We start from the raw sequence: 16050 nt of genomic DNA on the forward strand, positions 1-16050 counted from the left end.
ATGATGAAGAGGACCCCCTGGCCATCTGCTCCGACACCCTCCAACGGCTCGTGGACAGCCTCCGCACCCCACCTCCAGGAGCAGGCAGCCCAGCTGCATCGAGGTGACCCCACCTCCTGCACACACCACACAGCAGGAAGCATCCACCACAGCTGCTCCCACCACCGCACGGAAATACATATGGCATTCCAACGCCATGTGATAGGCTGCCACAAGGAGCTGTCTGAACAGGTGCGGGTGGGCTTCGACCTCATGGCAGCCAAACTAGATGCCATACGTGGGTGTATAAGTCCCATCAGGGACCACTTACAGTCCCTAAAGGACACCCACAGTCCATTCCATGCTCTACAACAATCCTTGGCTGACCTCGCTGCAGCCATTACTTGTATCACGAACTGTCTAGAAGGCAATCTTGTTTTTTTGGCATCTCATATATAGGCAGTCTTTGAGTTGTAAGTGAGGAGAGCAGTTGTTTTAGTAGGAATACTAAAACAATTGAAAAATGCATATCAAACATCTTGCATGATATCCAGGACCAATTTTTGAACAGTGTGATCTAATTGCTTTCGCTTATGAAAGAAACCTTTCCCACGTGGCAAGAGCTCTCAGCTTTTCAAACGGCTGTGAGGGAGACCCTTGTCTATGATTCCCTCTCTCCTCTTCCTAGCTGTACCCATTGATCTCTCCTTCCAGCACTGTCCTGATCAAAGTGAAGCACATCCCTGTCACCTATGTGTCACCCCCCTCGTGGATTAAGGCCACTGGTTGTCTGCCTAACCCCCTTGCCTCAAACTGACCTTCTGGCGTTGTTTCTCTTACACATCCATTTGTGGAAGAAAATGCAGGATATTCTTTTTCAGAGCTGACATCTGTGTCAAACGTCTCTTAACACAGGCTTCCTGAACAGAATGCAAAGACAAGCTGCCACTTCTTTGCTTGAGCAGGCTTTTCATCTGTGGCATCCTAACTTTTGACAGATGTCTGGCAATGGAGAAAGGTTTGTTGTCACTGGAGAGCCTTAGACCTGTAGGTGGTTCACTCATCATCACAGTTTATCTGAACTGGAGGAAAGTGTCAAGAAATCTAATTACCAGGGCACTGTGGGAAGTCCAGCTAGACAGCAGGTGTCAGTCTCCCAGTTTAAACTGTTTGGTCGAATGGGCAAAATGTAGTAACCGTTTCAAAGATAATACGCGTGCAGCGTAAAACAAATATCTGCGATCGGCATTGAATGTATATCCACCAATTAGTCACATGTTGCAAGAATAATGTGCCCAGTTTTTGGAAGACTGTTAGAGAAGAAGCCATTTAACACTGCACAGGCTTGCCAAAGTGTAAGTAGGCCGCAGTCTTACTGATAACACACTCACCACTTTTCACCCATGCCACACCTTTCAAACATGGACCTGTAACCTTGACGTCACTGATGTTGACATTTCCAATGAAAGAGAGATAATAGACTGTTGTTGGTAATGAAACCCAAAAACATTATCTACTGCACCGGTGATTGAAGGCTATCTAGGAGGTTATATTTAACACTAGAAAATCTGAAACAGTAAAAAGTATTATTATGCCAGAAAGAAATGTTATTAAATGGGCGACATATCTCATAAAATTAATTCATTTTGGTTGGCCACATCTTGCAGTATTTTTGCCATGTTCCTGTTAGGCTATTTCTTTTAACATTAGTCTCTGTGCAACCGGTTTAAGCAGAAAGTGTCTTGCGAGACAGGTGGAACCGAATCTGCAAGACATTTTCTATTCCAATGCGTCTCCTCCCGGAATCTCGTAAGACTGTAATACGTGAGGTATGACCCCGGGTTAAATACTCACGTAAGATGTCGGCTAAATACATGTTGTCTCATGCATATAATTTCGTTTCATTTACACAGAAATGACTCATATTTCACACAAAAAGCACAGTTTTGCTCACCCCTGGGAATTCTCCTGTAATTGCTGGAGTCGTGTCGCAAGCACGATGCAGCTCCAGCAATGCAGGGGGAGAACTATCCTCATTGTGCTGCGTCACTCCGTACGCCTGCTTCAAGCAGGCGTAAGAATTTGACGCAGTGGCGTCCTAGCAGTGGTGCAGTGCGTCACTTCTAGGAGGCTTTTTTGCATTGGAATCACCACCCTGCATACATTATGCCTGACGCAGGTATAATGTGATGCAGGGCTTTACAACGTGACGCATCTTACTACATGCGTCACGTTAGAAATGGGCTGCATTTTTACGCTGCTGCTCTATCTCTAATGTGAAATGTGATTGGACAGTATCGCACATGGAAAATATAAGCGTAAACGTACCTCACACAAAAAAAGCCACATATGAGATGCCACAAAGAGATTTAGAGGCAGATTTACAAGCCCCCTTGCACCACTTTTGCGCCGCCATTGTGTCACTTTTTGTGACGCAGCGGCGGCGTAAACAATGCACCATGTTGCGGCCCATTTACAAAGTGACACATCTAGGGAGATGTGTCACGTTGTAAAGCCCTGCGCCACATTATACCTGCATCAGGTATAATGTATGCAGGGTGGACGTTCCAATGCAAAAAGCTATTTAGAACTGACGCAGTGAAATTTACAACATTTCACTGCGTCACTCTATGCCTTCACTGCATTAAAATCCCTACGCCTGCTCAGACCAGGCGTAAGGAATGATGCAGGACTTTTTGAATGGGACTCACCTATATGTTGTGGCACAGTGCTGGAGTAGCGTCACTTTCATGAGCAACTCCAGCAATGCGTCACTTTTGTGCCAACAAATGCATCATAATTTCTGAGACAACTGTTAATCCTTGCACCATGAAGCACTGTACTGTAAATATAGCGCATCCATGGTGGTGCAAGGACATTTGGCGCTGGTGCAAGGAAACAGAGGCATCTATGCAGAGTCCCTCAGTTTGAGGAGACAGTGGGGCAGATTTACAAGGAACTGACGCATCTGCATAGATGCGTCAGTTTCCGTGCGTCAGCTCCAAATGTCCTTGCATCACCATGGATGCACTGAATTTACAATACAGTGCACCATGGCACAATCAATTACAGGTGCATCAAAAATTCTGACGCATCTGTTGGAGGAAAAGTGACGCATTGTTGGAGTTGGTCACAAAAGTAAGGCAACTACAACAATGCGCCAGAAAACATAGGTAGGTCCAATGTAAAAAGCACTTTGTCAATCCTTACGCCTGGTCTGAGCAGGCGTAGGGATTTTGACGCAGTGAGGGCGTAGAATGACGCAGTGAAATCTTGTAAATTTCACTGTGCCAGTTCTACGTGGCTTTTGCATGAGAACGCCTACCCTGCTTACATTGTACCTGGCGCAGGTATAATGTGACGCAGGGCTTTACTACGTGACGCATCTCCCTAGATGCGTCACGTTGCAAATTGGCCGCATTATTTACGCCGCCGCTGTGTCACAAAAGTGACACAATGGCGGCGTAAAAGTGTCGCAAGGGGCTTGTAAATCTGCCCCACTGTTCGCCGGTTAAGTTTTACTCTGTGTGTACCACTGCCCGGTGAAAACGTAGGGGCAGATTTATGTTTCCTGGCGCATCCCTGCAAATCAGCAAGGATGCGCCAGGAATGATGCGTCACGCAAGTTTACCCTTGCGCAACACATGATGCGCCGCATTTACAATGCGGCGCATCATGGCGCAGGAATAAACAGATGCGTGACGCATCTGATGGCGTAAGGTTGGCGCAGAACTTCAGTTGCGTCGCAAGACTCCAGCACTGTTCCAACCTACCCTATCCCTAACATGGTGCGTCAAGCCTTACGCCTGCTTCAAGCAGGCGCAGGGTTTTGGCGCATCAGCGTTGGGAAAGTGACTCAGTCAAATCTTATAGATTTGACGGAGTCACTTTTCAGGGGCGTTCCTGCGACGGAACGCCCCCCCCCTCTGTCGACACGCCCACGTGAAACCTGATGCAGGTTTTACGTGGCGCAGGGCTTTACATCATGACGCATCTCCATAGATGCGTCACGATGTAAATATGGCGCAGGGTTTACACCGCCGCTGCGTCACAAAAGTGACGCAACGGCGGCGTAAAAGTGGCGCATCTCCAATATAGATCTGCCCCGTAATGCGAAAGTTTGTCTAACGCAATACAGCCAGGTCTTACCTATTGTGTCAATCGGCCCATTCCACTTTTTCTAAGCTCACATCCAAAAATATTCCATCCAAACAAAATGACATGCCTACTACATGAGTAAACTGCACCTTAACATCCAAATAATTTGCTCTGCCACCTCTCTTCAATCTAACAATCAAGTGAGCACTTTGTTCCAAAAAGAGAAATATATAACACAATTTGATTTCAAGAGGCTTTAAAACCTATCCTCTTTGTTCTGCCTCTAAGCCCACAACCACTATAAACAACACTGCTTTATATAGGCCAATAAAAAGGAAATAATGCTCGAAATCTGGGGCAAACACCATTCAATGTTTTTGTTTTTTTATTGATTTGTTAAACCCATTTGTCATGGATTTCGCAGCGGGTGTTAACAGTCCACTGTCAAACCCCAGATTTATCACTTTCTAAGTGATTTAATCTTTTTAAAGGTCACAGACCACTACAAGACGATAACGCTTTTTTATTCCCAGAAATGCGCTGCTCAACTCCTGTGAAAGCAAGACAAAGAAATGCCCGCATACGGTTTACTCGGTTGTTGTTCCCAGAAACCGACAAAAACCCGAAGGATTATTGTGCTTTTACTGGAAAGTCACAGAACGCATGCCTTAGAACAGTAATGTGTTCAGAACATATTGAAAGGATGTGTTTTTGTGCGTGCTATTCATCACACACAATGAAGCTTAGTTTGCCTGACACATCACAAAAATGAACTGATTTGGTGATGAGCTTTTAAGGCAAAGTGCACAGTTTTAGAACTTTTAAAGTGGTACACCGAGCCCGACTGCGCATGCGTAGGCTGGTGTGCTTTCATGCTTGAGTGTATGTAGTCAGCCCTCTCCAGTTTTCCGTTTCCACGCGTGAACAGCGCACCCAGGGCCTCATGTAGGAAGCCAAATACCGGTCGGTAACGGCCGATTTTCGGTAATTATACCGTTACCGACCGGTATTTTGGCTTTTGAGATGTAGGGGGAGAATTTCATGATTCGGTATTTACCGAATCGGTAAAATTACCGAATCGGTAATATTACCGATTCGGTAAATACCGAATCATGAAATGAGATGTAGGGGGAGTGTGTGGGTGTTGGGTGGATTCGTTATTTACCACCAACTAATAGTTGGTGGTAAATAACGAATAGCTGCAAAAAAGCATTTTTGTGCACGTTTAAGTGTGCAATGTGGCAGACATACATGCCCTTAGGGCATGTATGTGCGCCACATGTGCACACATGGCCGAATCAGGGGTGCAACAGGGTGTCAATGTGACACCCTGCCACCCTTGCATGTGCTCCCCCATTACCGAATCGGTATTTACCGATTCGGTAATGAGGCATACCTTCCCATCAATGGGAAGGTATGCCTCATTACCGAATCGGTAAATACCGATTCGGTAATTACCGAATTTTTCCGATTCGGTCATATTTACCGACTCATTACCTACATTGCATTTACCACTTCATAAATACCGAATCGGTATGATTCGGTATTTATGAAGTGGTAAATGCCAGCCCACCTACATGAGGCCCCCAGTCTCTGCGTTTTTCTTTGGATTCTGGGACTTGTAGCCTTGTTTATCTCATAAGCAAATCAGAACTACACGTCCAAGAATGCAAATTAATATAATGGACTGGCGAGACATCCATTCTCGGACCTGGAAACGTGAGAGCTACCTGTGGGGTAATTGTAAATCCTGGTGAAAAAGAGCGTGAGTGAGATACAGTGTTACATTGGAAGCATTTACCTATTTTATTCATTTTCAGCAGGGGGAGGGAGGGTGTCGCCAAGAAATGGTATACATAGCAACAGTGCAAACACAAGGAGATGATGGACGGAGTGCTGAAACTTTTCAGACACTCACCCCCAGTCACAGATCTGGGTTGAATCATCATCATTCTTTAGCTCACTTTGCCACCTCAGTACACACCCAGCTATATGCAAATCAGTCTTGACCCTGTGCCTCATGGGAACAGTCCAGCCCGAACTGCCAAGCCAGGTCTTCCCTGAACCGGAAACAAGCATCCTGGGACCGGTTTCTGGATAACACCCTTCATCAGCCAGGCTATCTTGAATCCAGTGGCAAAGTGAGCAAGGGACCCACGTCTGGGCATACCCTGCCAACTAAGGGCGAACAAAGCATACACAAGGAGATGATGATAGCAACAGTACCACTCTACATGGGATGGTAGTAGTTTATAACAGTCTCACTTTGAGAAGGTGTTGGAGATCATGGATGGTGAATGTCCAGTAGTGACAGGACAGGACAAAACAAAACAAAACATTTACCACATATACATATTTAGTGTGACAGGCCTAGTGTAGATGGAATGATAGAGTGGAGTTCATTATGCTGATGCTTGTAAAATGGGACGATCCTTAACCCCTTCCATGCCCATGACGGAACGGTTCCGTCATGAGCATCGGTTGCGCTGTGCTCATGACGGAACCGTTCCGTCATGGGCCCGCCCGCGCTCGAACCCTTCAGCACCGCGGGGGAATTCCCGCAGCGCTGAAGGGGTTAAAACCAGGCTGGACTGAAGTTATCAGACAAATTAAACATATTTCAGAAGGAAGGAAGTTCCAGTGTGTGGGATGCATCAGCTAGAAGGGCAGACCAATAGATGTAGCACATGGATGTTTGGGTATCCAGCCTAAGAGCATTGGGGAATTTTGGCTGCGTATGATAAATATTTTTTTTGCGTAGGCCATAGAACTCAGTCAACTGCCAAGGAGAGGTAAAGTGCTTGTGCTCTCACTTGTAAACATGGTACAGTTGGTGTACACCTAATTGGCATGTTTAATGTACTTATAAGTCCCTAGTGTACTACCTGTACCCAGGGCCGGTCAATTAAATACTTCTAGTGGGCTGCAGCACTCATTGTGCAACCCACTGCGGTAGACGTGTATAGCATGTCTCCAGGCCTGCCACTGCAGCTGGCTGTGCAGTTTTAAATAGCAAATTCGACCTTTCAAAATCATCCTTTGGCAGGCTTAAACCATCCTTGCTAATATCTATGTCACCCATAAGGGTGGCCTTCTAGGTGCATGGTATTTAAAATTAGGACATGTAGAAATCAATGTTTTACATGTCTTGGCAGTGAAAAACCTCCAAAGACGTTCTTCACTGTGAATGCTTGCTCACCCATAGGAACTGGGCTACATTATAACAATTTTTAATTATTAATGTCAGTTTGGGAGCAGCTGGAAAAAAGGATTCAATGACTGATTTTAATAGTAAATTAAAACCCAACTTAATGGTAACGTTTGATTTGATATTACTATTGAGGAAAATACACTTTTAAAATGTTGTCTCTTTTCTGCCTAAAATCCTTGGGATTGATGTCCCAGAGGCTGTACCCAGCCCCTACCTGAGCTTCAAATGATGCCTACCCAATCACTGGCTTCATAGTCAGGCTGGCTCCAAACCCAGTGGTAGGAAAGGAGCTGTTCAAAACTGGTCTAAGGTGCAGACAATAGGTTTCCCTCCACCCACAGACTGACATTGGGCATGAAAGTGAACCCCACAGACCTCTCCTCAGAGCCCCCCTCACTCTGAGAATATTCAGATGAAGGACTGCCCTGCTCCCTGAAGTAATACTTGCCTTGCTTGCCTTGGAATCATGAACCCAGAAATGTCTTCTTGAGTCAGTTGGCTGATTTATTTGTGCTACAAGGACACACCAAGCTTCCAGAGGCTTGCTTTCCAACTGCCCAGTCCCAACTGGTCCTTACCTGGTCCTCTCTGGTGCCCTCTGTGGGAGTGAGTACTTGGTTGTGGTCAGAGTGTATTCATCCCTGCCTAACTGCAAACTGCACTGTACACGATATTGTGGATGAACAACCTTAGTTGATTCCTTCATCGGATTCGATACCGACCAGCACCCGAGAGATGAAGTCACTGGAATTGACACCAAGCAGCTTCCAATCGACTTGGAGACCTTGAACAGCTGTTTCCTGTAATTGTTGATCCATTCCTTGTATTCAGCTTGTAGCTTTCCTCACCGACGACAAAGAATCTGGTCCCTGTATCTGGTTGGTAGTGTTTTGTAGTCAGCTCTAACTTTTGACTTTCACTCAGTCTAGCATGATCAGATACCTGAGTTTGGAGAATATTGCTTTTTGGCTCTATTTTTAACTCAAACTTAAAAAAAACCTCATATATATATGGTTTACTTATTGAAATGTGTTATTTTGATGTCATTTGTTTATTAAAATATTCTCTACTCATCTAAATTGGTTCGGGATTTGTCATGTGTTGTGTTTTGGCATTATTATTGTTTAAGTCCTGCATAAATACTTTACAGATTGCCTCTAACATTAAGCTTGACCGATCTGCGCCACACGTACCAGGGGTTGAGCACAGGTTTATTTAGTGACTTTTGCGGTACTCTCTGACAAGGATTGTGATTATTATTTGAAGTGGTTTCTTACCCTCTTCAATTATACTCCAAAGGGCTTATTTATGATCCCCTGCGTCACTTTTGCACCGCCGGTGCGTCACTTTTTGTGACGCACCAGCGGGGTAAAAAATGCGCCATGTTGCGTCATATTTACTAAGTGACGCATCTAGGAAGATGCGTCACTTTGTAAACCCCTGCGCCACATTATACCTATGCCAGGTATAATGTATGCAGGGTGGGCGTTACGACGCAAGTAAGCCTCGTAGAAGTGACGTAGTGAAGTCTATGCCTCACAGCAGCAGTGGCGTAGCTAGAGCTTGTGGCGCCCGGGGCTATCCCTCAGATTGCCGCCCCCCCCTGGGGGGGGGGGAGTGGCATGCACTTCAAAGAGGTCCGAGAGACACCAAGTATCGCCGCTAATAGTTACCTTGATCATGCAACTTACATGCACATACATGACACGGTCCAAGGCTACACAGTTGAATACAGCGGTGACTGGCAGTACAAAAGAGAACACACAGACTGCATGATCTATCTGGGGACTCAGAAAAACCGCATGTGACATCCATCAGAGAGCTGCGTGAACAATTACCAGGTAATCCCCTCAGCACAATGCAAACATGCACATACATGACACTGTTCATGTAACCTTCGTCTACAGCTGACATTAAATGACCATACATCATGGTCCCCCCCATTAAAGCAGTGGGGACCTGCACAAACGTGATGTGCTCTGTGGACCCAAAACTAACTTAACAGTGTCGAAGCCTGTGATTCTTTATCTTTCAAAAACAGCAAATTAATTATTCACAGGGAATGACTCACTGTGTGCCCTTAAAACTAAACGCAGCACAAAGGGGTCAGTCAGCTCCACCTTGCCAACACAGACCGGATACAAAGCCCACTCTGGTGGCCCAAAGGCAACAACCAGGGGTCGCTCCCTGTCATTACTTCCAAGCAGAAGCAACCAACTCCCTGGGAATGAAAAGACATGTGCTCTTGGTACCCAAAACCAGCTTGTAATAGTGCATCTCTCCTTCACAGCAGCCTGAGCATACACATGGTGCACAGCCTGCCTGGGGGCCCAAAGCTAAAATACAGGGAGGGGCGACACATTATGATCACAATCCTTAAACACAGTTGTGGGGGCCATGGGAACTTGTTCAACTCTATCCAAGACCCGGGACAAACTGTTCCGGCGCTGCGGCACTCCTTGAATATTCAGAAGAAACAAGAAATATTAAATTTTTCTGCGATTTTGTTTTCACATTACTTTCATGGTAACCAACAGTGTTAAAAGTCTACAAGAACAGTAAAATCATAATAATGTGTCAAGTACGGAATTGCAAGGCTTGCACACTGCCGGGTGGGGTTTACCTTCAGCCCCCTGCTGATGTGTGAAGGGAGGGGAGTGGAGGGTCCATCGACCGGTTAACTGCGGAGGATTAGGACAGTCAATCAGATCTTTATCAATAACCTGTCGTTCGGTGCCAAAGACCGCTCTGGCCTCTTCCCAAATGAGAGGCCTGGGGTCTTGCATGCCCACCTCAGAATCTGTACCCCAAACATAGCGGGAGGGCCCCCTGCACAAGAAGGGTGAGGGGGGGAGGAAGACAGATATTAATTCATTATAGTAAATTCACTGAAAACAACACTAAGGTTAATATGACTTTATTATTAGGTCTTGTAATAATATAAAAAAATATTGTTTTAATTAGCAGCCCCTCTTAATATGCACCAAAAATACAACAAAACAGAAGACCACTGTACAGTTTAAGAAGTGCATTGCATATATTGTAAAATTACCCGCATAGTTGGAACTTATGTACTGACATGTGTTAAAACTGGTGCAGAAAGAAAATGTAAGGTGCAGAGCTGTATCACATGACCAAGGTTTCTCCAAGTTAAATAAACAGAGTTTAAAAAAAAAAAAAAACAAACAACAAAAATTCAAAATGATGTATAGGAAAGTAAATGAAAACACTATGTTTATTTTTCAAGTAAAACGTAAATCCAACATTCTAAAATGTTATTTTTCTTGCTTTTCTATTGGCAAAATCATCAATGACATCGTCAAAATCTACTTCATCACTCAGTTGCTGTTCTATAGACAGTATGGCAAGATTTCTTAAACGTAAGGCACTCATTGTAGATCTTAGGTAATTCTTAATCAATTTCAATTTAGAAAAACTCCTCTCACAACCAGCAACACTTACAGCAATTGTGAGGAAAATTCGCAGTAGTATTACAATATTTGGAACGGAGTTCTCAAGACTGTATTTTAGAATAAACTGCAAAAGTTCAAGGGGACTGTCCTTCCAGGTGTCTGTTTCGTGTTGCGTAGCAGCAACAGAAATAAAACTCTGAAGTCTTTTTCTCTCAACGAGGAACTCTTCCTCATTAATGTCATTATGATAATGATTTAGTTGACATTCGTATTTATCATTCAAAAGATTCGATGGAGTAAGGAAAGCATATTTTTCAGCAAGAACATGAAGTTGTTGAAATCTTGTGGTGATTTCTTGGATCACTCTGTCCAGTGAAGAAAACATTTCTCTCCTCAACTCAGTTTCGTATGTCAATTCAGCATCTCGTGATTCTTCACCTGCCATTAGTTTCTTCTTTCTACACCGACGATCCATGACTATCCCAAGATCATCACAAATTTCTTTGGCGTAAGCTACTGAATTGTTAACTAATTCACACCTATTTTCAGTTAGAAATGCTTTTAAAGCATTGAGTTTTATGTCACATTGTTGTATATTCAATCCTTTGGTTTGGAGGTAGACCTGAGTGTCGTTAATTTCAACAAGGACGGATTCCCACAGGCCAAGAAAGCACAGGAAGGAAAAAGATTGTAAAGCAACAAGCAGCACACCAGCATCTGACCTGGAAACTCTATTTTCTTCTTCACCAGTTAAACATTCTACAGCACTTAAGATTTTTGAGTAATTTTTTTTTACAACACTCACAGCATCTCCCCGTGCACTCCACCGAGTCTCTATTACACGCTTGACACTTTGGCCAGTGACTGAAGTCAGAATATCCCAGCGATTGGTCGAGGAAGAAAAAAACACGAACAAACGCTCCACAGTTCCAAAAAAGGTAACAGAATTCCCAGCAACAGAAGCTGCATGTAAACCAGCCAAATTCAGCGAGTGATTTGTACATGCGACAAATTCTGCTTTTCCATTAATTTCCCTGATGCGTCTTTGAACGCCAGTATGTTGACCAGCCATCACAGCAGCATTATCATATGCTTGTCCTCTACAATTTTGAATATCAATTCCGTTGCTTTCTAAATTCTGCAAAATCATAGTTGAAATATTCTCAGCGGTTTTACCTTTTGTTTCAAGGAAATCGACAAATGATTCCACAACCATCACTTTATTTCCATTGATCATAACATAGCGTAAAACTTGGCTCATCTGATCCTTATGAGAAATATCAGGGGTGCTGTCGAATATCATAGAAAAATACTTAGCTTCTTTCACTTGCTCGATAACTTTGCTTCTTACTTTTTCTCCCAAAAGTTCTATAAACTCATTCTGGATAGTAGGCGACATATAGGATTTAGCATACTTTTTTCCCAGCTTAATTCTTACAGTATGCTCACGTAGCACTGGATCGTATTTGGCCAACAAATGAACCAATTCTAGAAAATTTCCTCTATTTCCTGTTGATTCAGGTTCATCATCAGTCTTGCAATGAATTCCTTCTCGGTGACCCCGTAAAGCCAAATTTTGTTTAGCTAGGAATCTAATGATATCCAACAATCTTGAAAGTATCTCCCTCCACTTCTTTACTTCGTTTGTCAATTGTTGCTCCACATCGGATTCTAATTTCCAACTCCTTCCATTGTGTGAAACATCGAACATGAGCCACACTAGATTCATGATCGCAAATTTTAGGATTGAGTTTCCACCACGTGTTGAATCCATCTGTAGAATCAAAATTTGAATGACTTCTGTCTGCAAATAGTCTGCAACAAAAGCAGTAAAGAGCTTTCTTGGAAGGAGATTACACCAACCACGATCTCAACATTTTTTCATTATTTGACAGAGTTTGAAAAAACCACTCGCGTGTAAGTTTTCTGGTTCATCCTTTGATTAAAGCACCCTCACGAATGACTTCACCAATATCAGAATCTAGATGTTGAACCACAGACGTCCCTTGTCCTACCAGTAAGATATGCGTGTCATCTTTAATCCTACTTGGCCAAAGACCAACATCTTTTAAGTCAACAGCTGTAATTTCTTGTTGGTTACACCCCTTATCACTTGTTGAAGTTGAAGGATCACTTGACTTTGATGATGGTTTAAATTCAGATTCGGAAATTGCTTCAGTAACAGTAGTAGTAGTACTAGGAGTTTCTGTTTCGCGACTGAGGTATTTCAGTAGTGCACCTTCATGCTTTTTTAATTGTTCCTCTCTGGCCTTTTTCTTTTTTCTAAAGGCTGCACCACTTGGTTTTATTCGCTTCATCTTAAGTAAGCTTGAAAGAATGAGAAAAAGAAAGATATTCATAATAAAAAGAATAACGGATAAATACATCCATTTTAAAATGTTAGCTTGTAGTCTTCCCTGTTTAAATTGCAATAAAATACAGTGAGCTAAGAAGGGCATGCGACTCCTAGACCTTGTAACCCTCACTGTCTTGTTATCTGACCATTCTGAACATTGATGACCATACGGAGGGGGGCGTCACATCACGTCCCAGCTGTCATAGCGTGGCAACTCGCCGGCGAGGTACATTTTTTGAGCAGTGCAGTGCTTGCGGGCATAGATATAATTTAGCTCCTGCTGGGCCCCCAGAGTAAATACAACGGAGGGAAACAAAAGCATACAGCTGGTTATCTCTTCACAGGTACTTAAGAGAGGCATGCTTTTGACTTTGTTTGGCCCCTTTATGTAAGTGCATGAACTGTAAGTATCTCAGATGTGTTGGTCTGTCCCAGTATTTAAACACAATTTAAATAGCACTACTTTACTGTCTTTTATAACGCTACTCATCCCAATGCAGGGTTTCAGAGCGATTTACATAACATACAGATTGAAAATAAATCATGCAAGCGTGTAAATCAGTGTACAAGATGTGTTGCATGAGTCAGTGAGGGTTAAAAGTTGTAGCAGTCACATATCCTACAAAGCTAATGGTGCTAGATTAAAAGGCTTACTATTTATGAACTGCAAGTACCAAACGGATCTCTGTTCAAAGCAGTAACCTTACCTAGCTACAGTAAAACAAATCTGTCATCTGCATATTACATGATGTGCTTTGCAGGCACATTAACCTTCTATGCTACTTTGAGTCAGATCTGGGACTACACATAACAGAAATTTCTCCAAGAAATAATTTAACCTCCAGGGTTCTTCTCACCAATTATTATTGCCTGATAGTTACTGGGCACCTCTGCAGCAAATGCCTTAACCCTATAAAAATATTAGAAAATGCAGAATTTGTAACCAATTAAGCATAAAAGATCTACTAACATGCTTCTCCTTGTTGCCAATTTCTTTGTGGCAGGGTTTTAAAAAAAAATTAAAATTAATTGAGGCCCTGATTTTGCATTGGGATTGCGCCACTTTTTTAGCACAATCCCAAAGCAAAATCAAATTTGTTAAATCTCATAATGGGCTTAAATGCACTCATGATATACCTAATAAAAACAAATGTGTGTGATCATAATAGCTGACTGGCGGACATTAAATTAACAAACAAGGACACAAGAGGCCACGAGAGCCTGCTACAGAAAGGCAACAAAGCAAGAAGATGTCAGGAGATTAATAAATAGGTCTTTCACAGCGATACTCGCACTACCTAAATCTGCTGGTCCAGAACAGCTCTGCCTGGTATTGTGCATATTCTTTTTCGCACTAGAAACACATTATCCTATAATACGATACCAGACACAACTAGAGATGAGAAGAGAACAAAGAGAAAGCAATTAGAGGAGTGAAGGGGTACTAGGGACGAGAGGGTGTCTAGAAAACAACGAATGTGAGAAAAAAAGGTGGCAGCGAGAGGAAAACAGGAATGTGATAGAATGCAAGTTCTAGTTGCACTCAAGAGGTAAAACCAAAGGAGATGGAAGTGAGAAAATTAGACTCATAAAGATGCATTTGAGATATAGGCAAGAAGAGATTAAGGGCCTCATGTAGGTAGCATACCAGTTACCACTTCTAAAATACCGAACGATACCGAATCGGTATTTTAGAAGTGGTAACTGGTATGTAGGTAATGAGTCGGTATTTTTTACCGAATCGTTACTAGTCGGTAATTACCGAATCGGTATTTACCGATTCGGTAATGAGGCATACCTTCCCATTGATGGGAAGGTATGCCTCATTACCGAATCGGAAAATACCGATTCGGTAATGGGGGGAACACATACAAGGGTGGCAGGGTGTCACATTGACACCCTGTTGCACCCCTGATTCGGCCATGTGTGCACATGTGGCACACATACATGCCCTAAGGGCATGTATGTATGCCACATTGCACACTGCTACGCGCGTAAAAATGCATTTACACATACATTCATTATTTACCACCAACTATAAGTTGGTGGTAAATACCGACTCTTAAACACACACACACACTCCCCCTACATCTCGATTTTGCTTTCGGAATTTACCGAATCGGTAAAATTACCGATTCGGAAAAGTTACCGATTCGGTAACATTACCGATTCGGTATTATTACCGAATCGGTAATTTTACCGATTCGGTAAATTCCGAAAGCAAAGTTTGTCCCCCTACATACCAATGGCCAAAATACCGGTCGGTAACGGTATAATTACCGAAAATCGGCCGTTACCGACCGGTATTTGGCTTCCTACATGAGGCCCTAAGAGTTTGACTTAATGTTGAATGGAGTAGAGCACTGTGAAGCATGAAGGTGACGGTAGAAGATAGGTAGGCGAGCATCTGAGCTTTAACGGAGTGAAATTCTCTGAGAGAATGAAAGAGTGAGGTATAGGACACACCTGAATGGGAAACTGGTGCAAAGGGGAAGATTTTAAGGTGAAAGGAAACTCAAAAAGATAGATGTGAGGGAAAGAGTGGTGAATGTAAGATAAAAACAGAGGCTTGGGATCATGTGAAAAAGAAAATGGAACAGTAGGTAAGAGGTGCAGGTCAAAGAAAGACAATGAATTGTTGAGAGGAGAAACTGTATAGAAGTGAAAGAGGGTTGCGGTAGGGTACGATAGATGGAAGTTCAGCAGGAGACTGTAAAGAAATGAAAATAAGGACCTTCAAATGGCTAAAAGGCTCCCTAACCTTAGCTCAACGGGGAATGTTTTGCACTGGCAGAAAACTCCGTTGGTTGATTTGATCACTTCAGATGTCTAAGTCGGTAGCCGGAGGGTCACTGATTTGAATCTCTTTCTAAATATTATCACTTTCCATGTAATGTTCCTTTGATGGGAAGAGGAGGTTTCTGAGGTGGGAGTATCAGGCAAGTGATACTACTCAGGCTCCATCTGTTTGAGCCTTCATGGAGGATCCCTCT

At 43.3% G+C, this 16050-nt stretch overlaps 1 protein-coding gene across 1 annotated transcript; it reads right to left on the bottom strand.

Annotated features, from left to right (window-relative positions):
* Positions 1 to 10555: 10555 nt before the first annotated feature.
* LOC146867843 (zinc finger MYM-type protein 1-like) lies at positions 10556 to 12430 on the bottom strand. Its single transcript, XM_085623782.1, has one exon. It carries the CDS (start codon positions 12428 to 12430, stop codon positions 10556 to 10558), a length of 1875 nt encoding a protein of 624 aa, XP_085479908.1.
* Between the last annotated feature and the right edge of the window lie 3620 nt (positions 12431 to 16050).

Source organism: Triturus cristatus, chromosome 1_2 (assembly GCF_964204655.1).
Source record: "Triturus cristatus chromosome 1_2, aTriCri1.1, whole genome shotgun sequence".
Classification (NCBI taxonomy): Eukaryota; Metazoa; Chordata; class Amphibia; order Caudata; family Salamandridae; genus Triturus; species Triturus cristatus.

Excerpts from the sequence above, each read along its gene's own strand:
- LOC146867843 (XM_085623782.1), bottom strand. The coding sequence starts at position 12,430 with ATGAATCTAGTGTGGCTCATGTTCGATGTTTCACACAATGGAAGGAGT.